At 41.5% G+C, this 18202-nt stretch overlaps 1 protein-coding gene across 3 annotated transcripts in view; it reads left to right on the top strand.

Moving 5' to 3' along the window:
- Nucleotides 1–18202, top strand: part of PPEF1 (protein phosphatase with EF-hand domain 1) — a 155182-nt gene that overhangs the window by 23468 nt on the left and 113512 nt on the right. Inside the window, exons 4-7 of one of the 3 annotated variants that reach the window (XM_040266541.1) lie at nt 4369–4452; nt 8539–8636; nt 9633–9709; nt 15485–15647. In XM_040266541.1, the coding sequence (XP_040122475.1) occupies nt 15599–15647 (49 nt within the window). In that variant the 5' untranslated portion in view covers nt 4369–4452; nt 8539–8636; nt 9633–9709; nt 15485–15598. The remainder of the gene's footprint in view (nt 1–4368; nt 4453–8538; nt 8637–9632; nt 9710–15484; nt 15648–18202) is intronic. The other 2 variants (XM_040266542.1, XM_040266543.1) reach the window with 2 other exon arrangements.

Here is an 18202-nt window from a genome sequence, read left to right as displayed (position 1 = left end):
TCCGTTTACCCACTGAAGGACATTCGGGTTGTTTTAAGTATTTGACCATATGAACTTGAGTACAGGTTTCTATATGAATATAAACTTTCATTCCTTTAGAGTAAATACCCAGGGGATAGGGTTACTATGTCATATGGCAAGTACATATTCAACTGTATGAGAGACTATCAAACTATTTTTCAGAATGGTTGCACTATTTTGTATTCCCACCAGCAAAGTATAAGAGTTCTAGTTGTTCCATATCCTAGCCAGTACTGTGTATTATTAGAGTTTTTTAAAAATCTAATAGGTGTTTGCTCACTGTGCTTTTGATTTGAATTTATGCTTCCTTGAATCCAGGCTGTGGAAATTGGAGGGAAAAAAATGGTTAACTCATCACCAGTGTGGCAGTACTTCAAACTCATCTTCTCAGAATGCCTTTTGCTGTTTACTTTCCAGAGTCTTTGTGGTACTTATTTATTGCTGTATAAAAAATAACAAAAAACTAAAGGCTTAAAATGCACATTTATGATCTCACAGCTTTTTTCGGTCACGAGTCCAGGTGCAGTTTACATGGACCCTCTATTTCAGGGTCTCTCACAAGCTGTTGCAGTCATCTTAAGGCTTCACTAGGGGAGGATTTGCTTCCAAGCTCACATGGTTGTTGGCAAGATTTCAGTTTCTTGAGGTCTATTTGACTGAGGGCCTCAGTTCCATGCTGGCTTTTGGCCCATGACTTCCCTCAGTCCTGTGCCATGGGGGCCTCTCCAGCACGACAGATTATTTCATCAAAAACACACGAGTTGTGAAGGCAATAGAGAGAGTCTGCTTACAGGACAGAAAGTCACAATCTTTCATAACTTAGTCACAGAAGTAATAGCCCAACACATTTGCCATATTCTGTTGACTAGAAGTCAGTCACTAGGTCAAATTTTACACTGAAAGGGAGGAGATTACACAAAAGCATGAACACCAGGAGGCAGAGATCATTGGGGGCCATCTTGAAATTTACCACAGTCTTCAAATAGCTGGTCCACGGATTCTGTCCAGGTTTTATAGCTTTATTCTATGGGAGAGACAAGGTAGCATGTCCTTACTCTGTCTTACTCTTTCGTTTGATTTATGAACATTCAAGGTTAATTTAAGGAGTTTTGTTTTTTGAGTCAAGCCATCTTGGACAAAGCTAGGGTTCAACTCTTGTTGTTCAGTCACCCAGTCATGTCTGACTCTTTGCGACCCTGTGGACTGCAGCACACCAGGCCTCCCTGTCCCTCACCATCTCCCGAAGTTTGCCCAAGTTCACGTCCATTGCATTGGTGATGCCATCCAGCCATCTTATCCTGGTGGCTCAGGGTTAGATTGCTGCTGAGTCGCTTCAGTCATGTCCAACTCTGTGAGACCCCATAGATGGCAGCCCACCAGGCTCCGCCATCCCTGGGATTCTCCAGGCAAGAACACTGGAGTGGGTTGCCATTTCCTTCTCCAATGCATGAAAGTGAAAAGTGAAAGTGAAGTCGCTGAGTCGTGCCCGACTCTTAGCGACCCCATGGACTGCAGCCTACCAGGCTCCTTCGTCCATGGGATTTTCCAGGTAAGAGTACTGGAGTGGGGTGCCATTGCCTTCTCCGTAGGGTTAGATTACCAGTGGTTAAATTCTAATATCTACTAATATGCTATTTATTAAGTGACAACCATAGAAAGCTCAACTTTTATACCCAAGATGGAGCCTTTTCAGTGATGAATTTATAAACTTCAACACATGACAGCTATTTCAGCCTGTCATTGTGGCTGCTGACCAGGTGACCCCAATAGACAGATGTGGCCAGCACTGGCCTTTATGAATTTCTTTCACCTGATAGTGACTTATAACCCGTCTTTGATTTATTTCAATAACTTTCTAATGAATTGCCAAATCTGGCCTCTCTTTTCTCCTACTTAATGTGGTTTTTCAATACCCAGAAATCATCCCTGGAAATAGGCTTGATTCTTTCTCTTTATTAAAATGTAAAACTACTTAGTATTCCTTCCCTCTTCTTCAAAAGAAGCAGGCTGTTTAAATCAAGGTTCTTCAAATGTTTTTGATCATGAACTTCTCTCAGTGAAAGCTTTCTGAGAATGGACGTCTGATAATTATATTTATTTATATACAACTAATACTATGAAACTCTATTTTGTGTATAGTACCAAAAATGTACATTATGGAAATAGAAAATTCAAAAACAATTAGAAAATATGAGTTCTGTTACTTTGCTTTCTATTGTCCAACAGATCTTCTGGTTTTTGCTGTGGGGCAGGTACCTCAGTTTGGAGACTATTAAGTGCTAGAAAATCCCATGGAAAGAGCAGCCTGGTGGGCTACAGTCCATGGAGTTGCAGAGAGTCCGATACGACTGACTAAACAACAACAACAATAAGTGCCAGGAAGCTGGGATTGGATGTGATTGCTTATCACTGGCCCTGAAATGGAGCAGGATCCTGTGGGGCTCTCTGGGGTACAAATCCTTTCTGTGTCCCCTGTTTCTTGTTGTAGGAAACAGGCTTCATTCAGCCCCCTTGCTCTTCCCTGAGTCCCAAAGGCGAGCTTTGAACAGTTGCTAATCAAGTGAGGAAATGCAGAAACTGGGGAGGAGCGGTCCAGAAACAGCAGTGCACGGTCCTGGCTCCTCCTCAGGGGGCGCACAGAGCAGTGTCTCTGAGGTCTTCTGCAGGAGCTAAGGCCCCACCTGGGCAGAGGATGGCAGCTTCAGGCCGTACGCAAGCATCCTGGAACACCACCCTGTTACCTCGACACCAGCCATTCAGAAGAAAGTCTGAACATAGTGGAAGATAAGGGAGACTCTGACCCCTTCCCCAAATGATTCTCCCTTTAAACACTTTGATGGTTGAGCGGAGTCTTCAGAGTTGGTTTTTAGACACTAGTCCACCTTCTCCCCAGGTTGTTGGCCTCCTGAATAAAACAGCCTTTTTCTTCCAACCACCACTCATCTCTTGAGTATTGGCTTTTGCGTGAGCTGCTGAGCCTTAGTTGGGAACAGTCCCAGCACTAGAGGGCGAGCTGAGAGTCGCCAGAGCTGGGAGGCCAGCCCAATCTGAGCTCCCCACTTTGGTGCTATCAGGTGTTAAGGTATCAGGCACCATGAGCGGGCAGACACTTTAGTTTAAATACTACTCACCACCAAGCAGATCCGCACACATCGTTTCTTCTCAGTCTGTTCCCAAGTCCAGTTGCTTTGCCTGGATTCTAGCATATTTTCCTTGGCTATGTCATGACCAATAATAGGAGCTGCTCATTAGAATGACTTTTCCTTTATAGAAGTTGGGACTGTGGCCAGCTCCAGGAAGCTAGTGAAATAGTAGAGGTTTACCTCCAATGCCCAATTTCTCCCTTGTGAGAAAACCAGCCTTCTCTGTTCCTCTATGCCTTGCTATAGCTTGCTACTACCATAGACTAACTGAGTGTCCTGATTTGGGTTCCCTCATAAACTGACCCCAAGACAAACATTTGAGACCAAGTTTATTTGAAAGGTGAAGGGAAACTCAGTAGGGGAGTGGGTAAGTGAGAAAAGGAGACCACCAAGACAGCCAAGAAAGAGTCAGTGAGTCCAGGCTGTAGAGGTTGTGCAGCCACCGTTTCTCAGTCAGAGCAGATGGACAGTTTTCTCTTATCTGCTTATAAGTCTAATTGCAGCGTTATAATTAGGAACTCAGTTCGTTCTGATTTTTGTTTCACTGCTGCTGTTGTACATCCTTGTTAGGTACATATCTACAGGAAGCCTTTTATTCTCCTTCACTCTTTTCTTCTGGTTAACGCCTAACTTCTGGCTATGTAATCCTCCAGCCTTAGGGTTTCACTTCTAGAAAGCCTTGCTTCACCCTCCTCTCAGGGGTAGGGCTCTTTCTCTGTGCCCCTGCCTGTCCTATTAGAGATTTTGTCATACTGTATTGCTTTCATTTATTCATGTAATAAATATCTGTTATGTGCCTGGCAGTGTTTTAGGTTCCTGGTGCTTATATTCCAATAGCAGAGGTACTTTTATTTGTAATTTTATTTTTATTTCTTATTTACCTGTGTGTTTGCCTCACCTAATCATATCCATTTTGTTTACCATTTATCTCCTTGTCCTTTCAACACAGTGCCTGCCAAATAGAGGGAGAGCAATAAAAATGTGTTGAATTGCATAGAAAAGCACAGCGCATCTTAGTTCAGAATGATTTGATATTTCTATGGCCTTTTCCCAGGAGGAAACTGATCTCTCACCTTTCCATTGGCTATTTTCATATGACACTGTGTCCACTGAGAGATAAATTGACCCCCCTTGCCTGTCGGGGGTATAAGTCTGTTATTGGGTGAGCTAACGTTATTTTGCCCATTATATTTTCTTTTTTCAGGCTGGGGGAACACATCCCTGCCTAGATGGAGGAAAGTAGGAGAGCTTCCGAAGAGGCTGGCAGCTTCATTTTGCAAACACACAGGTGCTGACTGAAGCAGTATAGTGTAATTGATCTCAATGGCCTTGGCCTGCAGTGACTTGGAGTGGGGCTTGGGTTCCCAGCCAGAGATTGAGGCTGGGTAGCAGCCCTGAGAACACCAAATCCTAGCGGCTAGACCAGTGGTTAGTGACAAGGGCCTGGCCCTTCAGCTTTGCAGAAAAGAATTCCTACAAAGAAAGTAGTGAAACAAGTAAACTATTTAACAGGAAAAAGAGTACAGTATGTGTGGATAGATACACAAGTGGACTCAGAGTTACTGAGTCGCACCCTTGTTACAGTTTGAATTATTTTTATGGGACATTTCTTCCAGATTTCCTTTGGCCAGTCATTTTGATTTGCTTGATTCACAGTCCATATTTGGTAAATCTCAAGATCCTCCCATGTGTGTGCAGGCATCTTTTAGCCAAATGGATTCTACTGAAAAGGCATCTGGGTAGAGCATTCCTTGGCATCACTCCCCCTTTGACTTCACAGAAGCCTTTCTGCACATGTGTGGTTGGGGAGGTTTCCTCACTTTGAGAATGAGAAATATGTGGTCTGGGCAGGGCCCAGCCTTCTCCCTTATTTGTCCTGCTGTTCTTACCTTGGAGTTTTAGTCCACAGGGAATGAATCTCAAGTCATTTTACCCTGGGGGGGGGGTGCCCATCTACCTCCTGCCACAAAATGATTATAAGTAGAAGTTCTAGAGTCAAAGTGCCCGAGTTGAAATCCCAGCTCTGCCACTCATTTGCTGTTGGACTTTGGGCTCCAGTTTCTAATGCATAAGTAGGAATAATAATAGTATATGCCTCATAGGATAGTGTGTGGATTAAATAAGATTAACACTTTTAAAATCAACAAGTGTCTAGAACATGGTAAGTGATCAGTAAATGTTGTTATCATTGTGATTTGTTCCTATATGTCAGTGCTGGTTCATTTAACAATTTGAGGCTGGCTACAGGAGTCTTTGTGGTGCTCAAAGTAATATTTCAGTGTTCCTCATACAGTGGGAAAATATGGTAGAAGTCTTCATTGTAAACAAACTCTAAATTTTAGACAAATCATGTAAAGTTCACAGCCAGTCCAATTCATGGTCCAGAGACTGGCTATTAAAACAACCACCTAAATCATAAGTTCTTTCCTTTCTTTCTTTCTATGATTAAATATTTAGTGAGTACTTTAGGGGCAGAAAAATTTTCTCTTGCCCTTCTAGGTTCTTTGGCTAGTATAATAGTTATATAAGGCAGGTTAATAGAAAAACAAATTTAATTATGTATATACAGAAACCCTATAAACATATGAAGACTCAGAAGATAGGGAAGATCCCCTGGAGGAGGAAATAGCACCCCACTCCACTATTCTTGCTTGGGAAATCCCATGGACAGAGGAGCCTGGCGGGCTACAGTCCAGGGGTTCACACACAGTCAGACACGACTGAGCGACTGAGCACACGTGCATGCACTCGATTGGAGCTTGTATAAGGTCCTGAGCTAAGGAAAGTGGTGGGAGTCTGGGGATACAGAGAAAAGGAAGGACATTCGCAGGAAGGCAGAGGAGAGATTTGGAAAACAAGGGTTGCCCTGTTACGCAAATAAGTTTCTTAGGTAAAAAGGTATCTCTGGTAATAGTTCTCTTCCTGGTACAAGGCCCCTTTCCAATGTAAATTTAGGCAGTTGAGGGGGAGGTAAAGAGCTTTTCCTGAATCTGCTGGATTTTTGATTGCCTTTAGCTCAAAATTATTCCTATGCCTAAATGGCATATTTTGGGTGGCAAAACCTGCTCCCCTTCCAATGCTCTTATGCATTTGGAGGCAGATGCCAAGAGGAATGAAATGGATCCTTTTCTTTCAGGATTTCACATGTAAAAGGACAAATTACAGCACACTTTGGGAAGTTCTATAATTGGACACACACATGGGTTGGAGAGCCAGAAGACAGAATGACTAACTCCGCTTTGGTGATTTAGGAAAGGCTTCACACAGAGGAGGTGACATTTGAACAACTGTAGCTAGACATAGGCATTATTTAATCACGTGGCTTGAATAGGCGTTTGGCTGGAAACCCAGCCGTATAGTGACATTGTCCATTATTTTGGGGGAGCCTGGGTAATTGTATTATTGTTTATAGTGCTTACGGCAGCCTTACCAGTTTCTAGTCCTGGAACCTCTGCCATGGAGACCTATATGGTTGTATTGCCTCATAATGAGGCCCTCTTGTAATATTTAATATGCTAATAGGAGTTCTGAAGCCCAGAACTGCCTTTCCAGTTATTTTTTAAAGTGACTCCATTAGATTAAATAGTAAGCTAGGTAACCACTTTACTGGATCTCCTGTGGCTCTCAATTGCAGAAAGGAATTGGCTAAAGAGCAGCTTGGGTGGGGTTATGAAATGCTTATGGCTGGAGACCTTTAAATCCTAGCTCAGGATGCCTAAGGCCAGTAAGCTCAAAAACGCATGTGGTGTGTAACCAGCTGGGAAGAGTTTGGGAGGAATATTGCTGTTGGTGCCGCATCAGGCAACTTGAGACTTGAGGAGCAAGATCTCTCACCCCTGAATTGCCTCCAAAGATAGCAGAACTGAGGCTGGTGACATACAGTACTGACACTGGCACTTCAGTCTTTCAGTCGCGTCTCCCTCCTCTTCCTTCTCAAAGTCAGCAGAACCACAGGTCAGCTTTCTGCTTCTGTTATGCTGATGATGGAAGATGAATCTCCCGCTCACAGATAACTTTTTTTTTTTCTTTTTTTTACTGAGCAAGGGCTCACGTGGCCACGGTGCAGAAAGCGAAACACTGACAGCAGGTGTTTGTAACAAAATAAAGGTTTGTTGCAAGGCCAGGCAAGGAGAAGGGCAGCTCATGCTTCCAAAGATCCGAACTCCTTGATGGCTTTCAGGCACGGGTTTTAAAGACAGTGTTGGGGCGAGGGTCACAGCATGCATGATCTGCTTGTAGCTCTTCCTTTGACTGGTTGCTGGTGAGGTAGCTGTGGGGTGTTTCAGGGATCTCCACCTTCTGATTCCAACTAGTCTGGGGTCTACATGCTTGTAGTCAGCAAGGAGCCACCATCCTCCACTGGGTAAGGGATCTTAGTTCTGCAGAACAACTCTGAGATATGCGTCAGATTATCTGTATCCCTTTGGGAGGAACTGGGAGTCCTGAGACTCTGTTGTCCACATCATTAACTGCTTGCATCTGCTCTTTGAACTCAAGGAGGCTAGGAGACCAGGACCTTTTTCTACAAATAAGAAACAGGACCTGGAGGGGCTTTTGTGCTTGGGAGGGCTCTGCATGGTCCTGCCCAGTTTCAGTCCTCCCTTTTCTATGATACTCCTCAACTTCAGGGAAACAGGTGCAGATTAAGAAACGGAATAAAGTTTTGGATAGAGCGGTTAATCATAAACTCCACAGATGAACTTGGTTTTAGGAGGAGTCAGTTTCATGTTCTCCAACAAGCAGAGAAATAAAAATGCCATAGAAGTAAATTTGTAGCGTGGCATCCAAAGGCTACACCCTTAAACCCACACCTCTTCAAGTCCTAAGGAGGAATGTTTAGTGTTCCCACTTCCTTCTCTTAATTGTGCCCAGCTTACTATAATGTTTCCTGAAAATTATCCTCAGTTGACTTAAAAGTCAGTTACTAAATGCTTTTCTGCCCTTATTTACCAAAATTCATTCTGTATTTTGTACTGACCAGATGACTTATGCAAACAGTGGCTCGGTCTTGCCTATACCAAGCCTGGTCCCCTTGGAAGCAGTCATGTGACCAGAGCCCATTACTTGAGTGCTTCCCTTTATCTCTTTGCTGGGAACAGGGCAGGGTTGGGGCAGACAGCTGCGGCTCACGGGCCAGCGCAGCCTCTCCCAGAGCTGCAGCTCTGGGCTCGTCTTCCAGGCGAAAGGCAAAGCCTGTTTGAGTTATTTCCTTGTGTGTATGTGTATGTATTTGTTTTTTGATATATTTAATCAAGAGCTCTCCCTGCACAGAGCTGTAGAGATGTGAGATGTATAGAGTGTGTGTGTGTGTCTCTCTGTGTGTGTGTAGGGGGATGCTCCAGAGAGAGCTGAAATTGTACCTCTTTTCTTTCAGATCTCTGCATCCCTCAGAGAAGTTTTTTCCTGATTTTGTTTCTCTTGAAGTACCTGGGGTGAGGATAAACCTCTACATTGGCCAAGCAGAAGCAGCAGGTAATATGTTTGTTTGTTCTTAGGTATTTGGGGCAAGCAGAAATCTACATTATAAACATACGTTGTGTAGCAGTGGAACGGGAAATGTGCACTCCTTGAAGTTTATTTTGTTGCCTTGCATTTTCTCAGAAAGATTTTTCTCGAAGATGGTGATTGCAAATCAGTTGTCATTGTCTTACAAAAGATGTACAGGTGAATTTGCATTATGAAGCAGTGTAGCCTATTTCAAATGAACTCGATACTTGGCAAAACTCTGTGGTCACTTGGATGAGAGCTAAAAAATGAGAGAAGGGATACTTTGAGAAACTCTTCCAGACCCTTCATAGGCATTGCCCACTACACAACTGAAGATTCAGAAATGTTCCTTGCCCTGTTGTTGTTGCACAGGACCACAGGATTTCCATCTGTCTGTAAAAAAGGGACACGGAATCCCTTGCAGTGTTCAAGATTTCTTTTTGGTGATTTTGTGCTTCTGTAGATCAAATTGGATCCTGAAACCAAAGCACAGCTAACTTTTTGGTGGATAGACATATTTTTTTAAGCATTAAATAGAATGGGTCTTCAGTCCTGCACTGCTCAGCTGTGCCATGGAGTCTCATATTTAATTTTTCAGTCTCAGTTTTTTCATCTTTAATACAGAGTGATGATACTCCTTGAAAGTTGCTGTGATGATTAACTGGAATAATAGAAATATAAAGTATCCACTGTGCTGGGTAAATAGTCCCTTAATAAACAGTTGTGATTTTAACTGTTATTGTTACTGGTAAAGTGTTTTTTCTTTACCAGTAATAATAAAAAAAGCTCTCTTGGGGGAAGAGAGTTCATTTCTTTGTGAATCTGCAGTTATCCCAGAACCAGTAGACACCCACAGGGTTTAGTCTCTGGGAGGTCCCTGGACAGTGCATTCTGAAGAAAGCGATAAGAGCAAACAGGTTTTCTTTCAACACTTTGACCACAATAGGTACCACTCATGCATGGCTCTTCTTAACCCCTCAGCTAAGAAGAATTGCTCTGTGCCAGTTGTGTTTTTCCATCATCAATCTTCTCATTAGTCTTTAGTACAAGTCTGTAAGGTAAGTGTTTTTATCTCTATTTTCATATGAGAAAACTGAGGTGCAGAGGAATTAATAACTAGCTGAGAAGAATTTAAACTCTGGTTTGTCTGACTTCTAAACCCCAGTCTCCATTGGGCCAGCATTAGCAGTTATGAATGATAGATGTTCTTGAAATACTTTACCTCAAGAGGGTCCCCTGTTTGGCTGTTTGGGAAAGAGTGAACACTCTAGCTTTTACTTAGAGATTCATGTTAGAGATACACATTGACATTCAGAAGGTTCTGGGAAGTCCTGCAGTGAAGGGACCTGTTGAATACTGCTTCTCCTGAACTTATTTGATGGTGGGGCTTTTTTTTTTTGGTCTAATTTCGAGAATCATAAACCACATAGAATTCTCCCACAAACGTTCTTTGGAAAACCTGGCACTTGGCCTAGCTGCCTCCTGATTACAATCCTGTCTCGGAGAACAGCACACACCCTTGGATAGCTTCTGGTGGTCAGTATGGTTTCCTTGTTTTTCTTCCCTTTTCATGGACCCAGGCATAATCATCAGCTTAGTCTTACAGAATTCCCCTTATTCATTGAAGACCCCAGACAGGAGTACATGCTTATAGGGTTATATTGGAAGGGTAGTGGTGGAAAGGGCCCTTCTAGAGCAGTCTGCCAGGGACTCCTCTACCCCCTCTATGCCCCTTCGTCATGTTTAGTCCACAGACCTCAGGCTGTAGAACCTCTGTTTCAGCGGATGCCAAAAAGCATGCTGCAGCAGAGTGAGCCTGAAGAGGTGTCTGTGCTCCTTGTGTCTCATGCTCTGAGGGGGGAGAATTAAACAGTTAGACGTACTCACCTCCTACACTGGGGACTGGGGTTTGTTGCCAGTTGATGACTGTGGGTTCTGAATTTGGGGTTCTTGGGGCCAGAGCTACAGTACAGATTTCTCACAGAAGTCAGCATCTCTAGGAAAAGCTGAGTTTCTCGCATGGCAAACCATGCAGTTCACATCTAGAATGCCAGAGGTGGAGCAGAATCAAGGTCATGGTGGCTGAGGAAGGCGTGGGCCTTCAGTAGAGATGCACTTAGAAGGAAAACCAAGAATAAGTAAGAACAACTCAGGGAGGCTGGCCTAGTACTTGAAGGGTGCTTGAAGGGTGCTTGGAGGCCAAGGTTGGATTGGCTCCAAGGGCCATCGTTTGTTCTTTCCTTGTATTTTTGCGTTGGGAAATGAATAGTGATTAAGTGAGAGGAACTGAACCGTGTCAAACAGTCTCGCCCTCCAGTTCTCCTGGCTCCCTCTAGTCCTCCCCTGCCCCCCACAGGAGAATCTTTTAGCAGAAACCTTGGAAGACTTTTCCTTTGGCAGATTATGAGTGAGTGCCAATGATGAGTCACTATTTTATGTTTATACTTTAGAATCATCCTTGGTGTGTATTGGTAGGGGCAGCAGCACTGAGCAAGTTTCAAGCTGTTTTTTGCCAAGATCCACCTTTTTGGTGGTTTTTATCACCGACCGTGGCATCCTCAGGTCTTGGTGAAGGCTGCAGACTCCCCGCCTCTTGAGCCAGAGAACCCCTTTCAGGCCCTAGGGCATCATTTCTTCAGACTCCTTTTGCACACGAAGTACTTATCTCACGCTGACAGAGGGCAGGGAATGGAAGGAGCTTAGATTGTCCCACATAATGGAAAATTCCCAGATCATTTTTATCAGCTTTATACCACCCAGGGTTGTCTTCAAAGGCACTTACACTGCTTCCAAACATGTGTGATTGCAGTCTAGGTCGGGTAGTGTGTGGGAGTAGTGAGTGGCACCTGGCCATAATCAGCTCTTGTTTTGGTGAGAAATAAAATGGGGTGACTCTTATTTGTTTTGTTTTACCCGTTACCTGAGGAAATTAAATTATTAGCAATTAATAATGTAAAAATTCCAATAGCAAATTATTTTTTCTAAATAACCGAAAATTCTCAAACAATTCTCATTTCTTTCTGTCATGATTTAAAATTTTTCTTTAAAAATGAATATAAGTACTACCCATTTTCTGGTTTAATAAAAGACTTTTATGTAATTAAATAGCATGTATTTGTGCATGGAATGATGGACTATTACGTTTAGCATTCATTTTTTAAAGGGCCCTGGATTACAAATATTTATTCCCTTATTCATTCGTTCACTTGGCATTTTTCAAACACCTGCTACGTGAAAGGCACTGTGTAGGTGCCAGAGATTCAAGGAGTATTTAGAAAGAAAGGTATCCATGGAGCTTACAATCTAGCAGAAATATACTCAAGTTTGATGCTTTTTAGTTCTTAGTGAATCTTTTATATGGACTTTTGTTTGTTGTGTAATGAGTTGACTGAGGAGTGGCTGAGAACCAAATGCCTTTAGAGAGAGAAATTTTTTTCCTGGGGAAAAAATTGAGTTTGAAGTATATCACTTCCTGTCATTGCATCAGTGTTGCCTACTCAGTGTCTAACTCTGTGTATTCATAAAATGGGGTAGAAACAAGTAGTATAAAAATGGAAGCAGAGCCCAGGGGAGATACACAGAGCAGTGTTTTTCAGACTGAGATATGTGGAGTGCTTGTGTCAAAGTCCCATGAAGGGGGCATTTTTAATTGCAAATTCCTAGGCCCCCTTGGACTGCTTGAATCCAAGTATTGGCAGTAAAGCCTGGGAGTGTGCCTTTTAAAATAATCTCCCCTGGTAAGTTTTGCAGTACTCATGTAGGAGAGCATGAATCTAGGGACATGGAGAAACTCACCAGGACCAAATGTCCTACTTCAAAGGTTGAGGAAAAACCCAGCAGACATGCTCTCATAGGCACTGCAGATAACCTTTGAGAAATGTCTGAGGATGGAGAGAACAGAGGCAATGGGTAAATAGTGCTTCAGTTTCAAAAATAAGAAAAGAGCAGATCCCAGAAGCCACTGCCTTATAAGCCTGACATGACCTCTGGAAAAATTCCGTTCCAAACAGATGGAGTCAAAGCATTTAGAGGAAAATATGATAATCACTAGGCATCATTGTGGGTTTGCTGGAACATTGTTTCCAGTAGAGAATGTCAAGCTCTGCTGCACATTAGAATTACCTGGGGAGCTTTTAATACTCTTGATGCCCGAACTGCACTCAATACCAGTGACATCAGAATCTCTGGGGATGGGACCCAGGCATCATTATTCTTCAAATCCCCAGAGACTCTTAATTTGGTGAGGTGGCCTCTGAGCATTGAGAGTTTTAAAAGCTTCCCAGGTGATGCTAATATACAACAGACTTTGACAGCTGGTTTGCCTATATGACGTTAGGTAAGTATCTTGATTTTCTTGCACTGTGTGTAAATTCTAGGTAATTTTAAAAGTCTCTGTGACCTTTAAAGCAGCTGCGCAGGTGGTGCTAGTGGTAAAGAACTCACCTGCCAATGCTGGAGACATAAGAGATGCAGGTTCAATCCCTGGGTGGGGTAGATGCCCTAGAGGGTAGCATGGCTATCTACTCCAGTGTTCTTGCCTGGAGAATCCCATGGACAAAGTGGCCTGGAGGACTGCAGTCCATGGGGTCGCAAAGAGTCAGACATGACTGAAGCGACTTAGTATGCACACATGAACCACCTTTAAATGTCTATGATTCTGTTACTAAATAAAAATAATGGCAAAGTGTTTTCCTTCCTTTCTTCCTCCCTCCTTCCCTCCTCTCCTTCTCTTCTTTATCTTCTGCTGTTGCTGGCTAGCCTGGAATATGTGTGTGTGTGTATGTGTGTTAGTTGTTCAGTTATGTCTGACTCTTGTGACCCCATGGACTGTAGCCCTTCAGGCTCCCCTGTCCATGGATTTCCCAGGCAAGAATACTGGAGTGGGTTGCCACTCCCTTCTCCAGAGGATCTTCCTGACCCAGGGCTCAAAGCCAGGTCTCCTGCACTGCAGGCAAATAGGTTCTTTACCATCTGAACCATGAGGGAAACCCAGCCTGGAATGTAAGGTGTCAGATTATATATCTTAATTTCATTAAAATATTTAGCGAAATTTCCCAATACATCTTATAGATAAGTAAGTGGATACTTAACGATGGGTAAATTTGCCACCTAACTAAATGAATATTCTGGGAGAGTGTGACTGTAATGGGTCTGTACTAACCCTGGAGATTGGTCTGGAGTGGAATGCCACAAGGGTTTTCTGCCCTTGAAGCTGACCCTATTAACATTTTTTACTCATGATGTAGATAAGAGAGACATGTAAGAAATGCCTATCGAATTTGGAAATAACCCAAAATTTAAGAGAGTTAATTAATTCTATAACCCATAGTTTAGGAGGGTTAATTAATTCCATAATAGAATCAAGCCTAGCTCTGACCAGAATATCTGTTTATTAAGGTTATAGTTGTTTTAAAAATATCTCCATAATTCAAATATTTTGCTCATTTCTTTCTGCCCCCTTCTTTCATTGATTCACATTTTGAAGCTTTTAGTGTAGTACTAAAAGAAAAATAGGCAGGCTTGGCAGAGTCCCAAGTCAGTTGTTCTCTTTGTTACTATCAAGAAATGCAAATAGATTAGCTCAGCTGGTTTGGAGCATCATGAAATAAAGGAAACATCATCCCACAAGTCATGAGGTGGGGTTACTACAGAAAGGAATTCAGTTGAAAACTCCCATGGGATGATTGTGAAAGATCCAATATAGCAGTCTCAGCTAACCCATCAAAAGGCCTGGTGAGTGTGAGGGCAGACTTTGGAGGGGCCTCAGAAATGCCTGGAGAGCTTGTTTGAAAAGGGCATTTTTCTAGGGAGGCCTTCAGCCTCTGTTTTTTTTTTAAGCGAGAATGCCAACTGATTCTGAGAAACAGTGTCAGAGAACTCATTGTCGACTAAAAAAAGATGCACAGCATGAGAGTTGTGAGCTAAGTTTTATTTGGGGCAAAATGAGGACTGCAGCCCCGGAGACAGCACCTCAGATAGCTCTCAGAGACTGCTCCAAAGAGGCAGTGGGGCAAGGTCAATATATAAGACTTTGGTGAATGGGGAGTTTAATGCAATCAAACACTTATTTTACAAAAGGTTTTCTGCTAGTCATGAGCTGATGTCATCATAAGGGGATTTAGTGCTTTTCTAGATATGAAGAGATGCAAGGACTGGGATCATGAAATCAGTTCCTGAAAATATCTGACTATCTAGAGGCCTGTTCCACTAGTTTCCCTGGAGCACAGAGTGCTTCACTCTCCACCCTGAACTCCCTTTAGGGTGTGTTGAAGGTCAACAGCCGCAGCAGCACAGGATTCAGTCTCAGCAGAAGTGGACTGCAAATGCCCTTGACAAGCGCCAATTTGTAGTTGACATCATTTTGATTTGAATTTCGGCATAACTGTATAAATATGTTGTCTCATATTCATTTTCCAATTTGTGTATTCAAAAGCCTAGATAGATATATTAATAACTATTTTGAGCTTAAAACCAAAGCTGTTAATTTGTGTCAGATCCTTCATATTGCATTACCTATATTTCAATTATAAAATTGTTTGCTCTTAAATTTCCATTTTTCTTTTCATTTTAATGCTTATTTTATAGAGTATTGATCTGACCTAGACACAAGCAAGCTATAATCTATGTGTTGCAGAAATGCAGCCTATATCTGCTGTTTTGCTGCTGCTGTGTTTTGGAAAATAAATCAGGATTAGATTATGTCTGATCACTTTCCACATCACATGATGAACAGCAGTTGACGAGAAGCATAAAATGAATCCTGCTGAGCAGCCCTTAGATACCTTGTTGTTAACAGGCACTTTCATCCCCCCCTTGTGTGTCCTCCTCCTCAGGATCTGTGACCCAGGTGAATCAGTCAGGAGGGGCTCTTCACAGCGCAGAGGAAGCACTTTTCACACTGTTTTAGAATGAGAAGTTGAATTCTGCACACACCTAATTTAGAAGACATGGGCTGTGGCACTTCATCTGCAACAAAAGACAAGAAATCTGAGAAAGGTGAGTGCCAGGAGTGTGCCTGCCCTCCTGAATGAAAAGGGGAGGGCGAGCTGGGTTCACCCTCTGCCCCTTTCTCAATTACTCATCGTTCTCAAGCGGCCCAGAGAGATTTTGCACCAGGCATCATCACTTGAAGTGAAGGTTAAATATTAGGATAATGTTGGAAACTACCTTTAGGAAGATGTAGCTCTGAATTTATAATGTGCCATAAAGTATTATCTGAGAGATATTTTATGTTTGATTTGATTTCAGTTGAAAATGTACCAATATAAAATCTCAATTTAAAACTTAGTGGCAGGGAACAAGAAAGCCTCTCTGTAAATTTATATCTGTTTATTCAATACACTTATAAATAGCTCTATCCATACCTACGTGACATTTGGTAGCATCATTGAATTTTTATTAGATTTTATAACTCAATGATCAGATTATTATTTATAGCTGTTCAGTACAGAACTTCATGAAAAAAAAGAAAAAGAACTTCATGAGATTCGCTTCATGTTTTCAGAATGTTCTAGGTAGAATTTGAGAAATGCTAGATCATCTGCTTCCCCAAAAGTATGTTGTTTCTAAATAGATGATGTGTCCCCCCACTATCCCCCATGTAATTAGAGGCTTCCGTATTTTCTTTGTTTACTTTGTACTGACTGAGGTTCTTTCTCATAGATACTAGAATCTAGTTGAAACTCACTTGAATGTTTCTTTAATAGACATAGTCTCCACATGCAAATTAAACCCAAAACAAACAGGCTAGGATGATTGTGTGAATAACTTGCTCTTAAACTACATTCCTGTGTTATCTTGGTTATATTAATAGATAATTTTCCCAGTTTCTATTCCACATCTTTGTTTTAGCAGTTCACTCAGGCTTAACATGCAGAGTTTAGGATACAGAGTATTCTATCCTAATTAGTGTGGGATGTTTTTCTTTGGAAATCAAATGCTGGTCTCCCTCCCAGCTGACTTAACGCCAGTGAGTTAGCAAATTAATCCTTGACAGTAGAGCAACAGAGATGCACTAAGTCTTTGAAATCTGTAAGCATGTCATGAAATAAATCTTTCAAGAGCTCCAACTGAACTAATTCCATGGTAGTAATTTATTATGAGAGTAGAGATTACCCAGAGTTTTAAAAATGTAGCCAGATTTCTTAGGTTAAAAAAAAGAAAAGCTAAGCCCAACATGTAAATGTAGATTCTTTTTCTGAAATGCATTTCAGCTTTTGAAATGTTGTATGTAAATGAAAACATTAATTTTGAATTTTCGATTGCTGTTTCTTGTAAATAATTTATTGAGATGCAATTCATGTAAGACAAAATTAACCATATGAACAATTCAGTGGCATGTACACAAAGCTGTGTAACCACCACTTTCATCTAGTTCTCAAACTTTTCCATCACTGCAAAGTAAAATCTCTTATTTATTAATCAGTTTCTCCATATTTCCCTCTTCCCCCAGACCCTGGCAACTGCCAGTCTGTATTCTTTTTCTATGAATTTACCTGTTCTGGACATGTCATGTAAATAGAATCATAGATGATATGACCTTTCCCTCTGGCTTCCTTTACTTAGCATAATGTTTTTGAGGTTCATCCATGTTGTAGTATGCACCAATATTTCATTCCTTTTTAAGGCTGGATAATATTTCATCATGTGTATGTATTATATTTTTTTTGTATCACATTTTTCAGTCCATTCATTTGATGGACATTGGGTTTTTTCCACCTTTTTAGCTATTATGAATAGTGCTACTATGCACATGAGTGTATGTATACTTATTTGAGTCTGTGTTTTCAATTCTTTTGGGTATATACCTAGTAGTGAAATTTCAGGGTCATTTGGCAATTTTGTGGTTAACTTTTTGAGGAAATAACAAACTGTTTTCCTGGATCACTTTTTAATAATAGCAGCTTTATTGAGATATAATTCACATACTACACAATTCACCAGTTTAAAGTGTAAAATTCAGTGACTTTTTTGGGATATTGATAGAGCTGTATAAACTATCACCACAATCAATTTTGGAACATTTTCATCCCCCTGCTCCCCAAACCAGTAGTGGTTACTCTCCTACCCTATACCTCCCCAGCCCTAGGCAGTCACAAATCTACTTCTGTCTATAAATTTGGGCTGTTCTGGACATTTCATATAAACATAATCAGACAATATGGGGTCTTTCATGTCTGACTTCTTTTATTCAGCATAGTGTTTCAAAGTTTATCCATGTCATGTCATGAATCAGAACTTCATTCCTTTGTATTGCTGAATAATATTCCATTGTATGAATATGTAACCTTGTATTCATCCATTCATCAATTAATGGGTATTCAGATTGTTTCTACTTTTTTAGTATAGTGAGCAATGCTACTATGAACATTCATATACAAGTTATTATGTAAATACATGTTTTCAGTTCTCTTGGTTATAGACCTTTGAGTAGAATTGCTGGGTCATATGGTAGCTCAATGTTTAACATTCTGAGAAATGTCTAAACTTGTTTTCCCAAGTGGCTACACCATTTTGTATTCCTATCAGTAAGGTATGAGTGTTCCTATTTC

Source organism: Oryx dammah, unplaced genomic scaffold, assembly GCF_014754425.2.
Source record: "Oryx dammah isolate SB20612 unplaced genomic scaffold, SCBI_Odam_1.1 HiC_scaffold_23, whole genome shotgun sequence".
Lineage (NCBI taxonomy): Eukaryota > Metazoa > Chordata > Mammalia > Artiodactyla > Bovidae > Oryx > Oryx dammah.
Note: the sequence above shows the minus strand (reverse complement) of the source record. Positions and strands in the feature narration are given on the sequence as shown.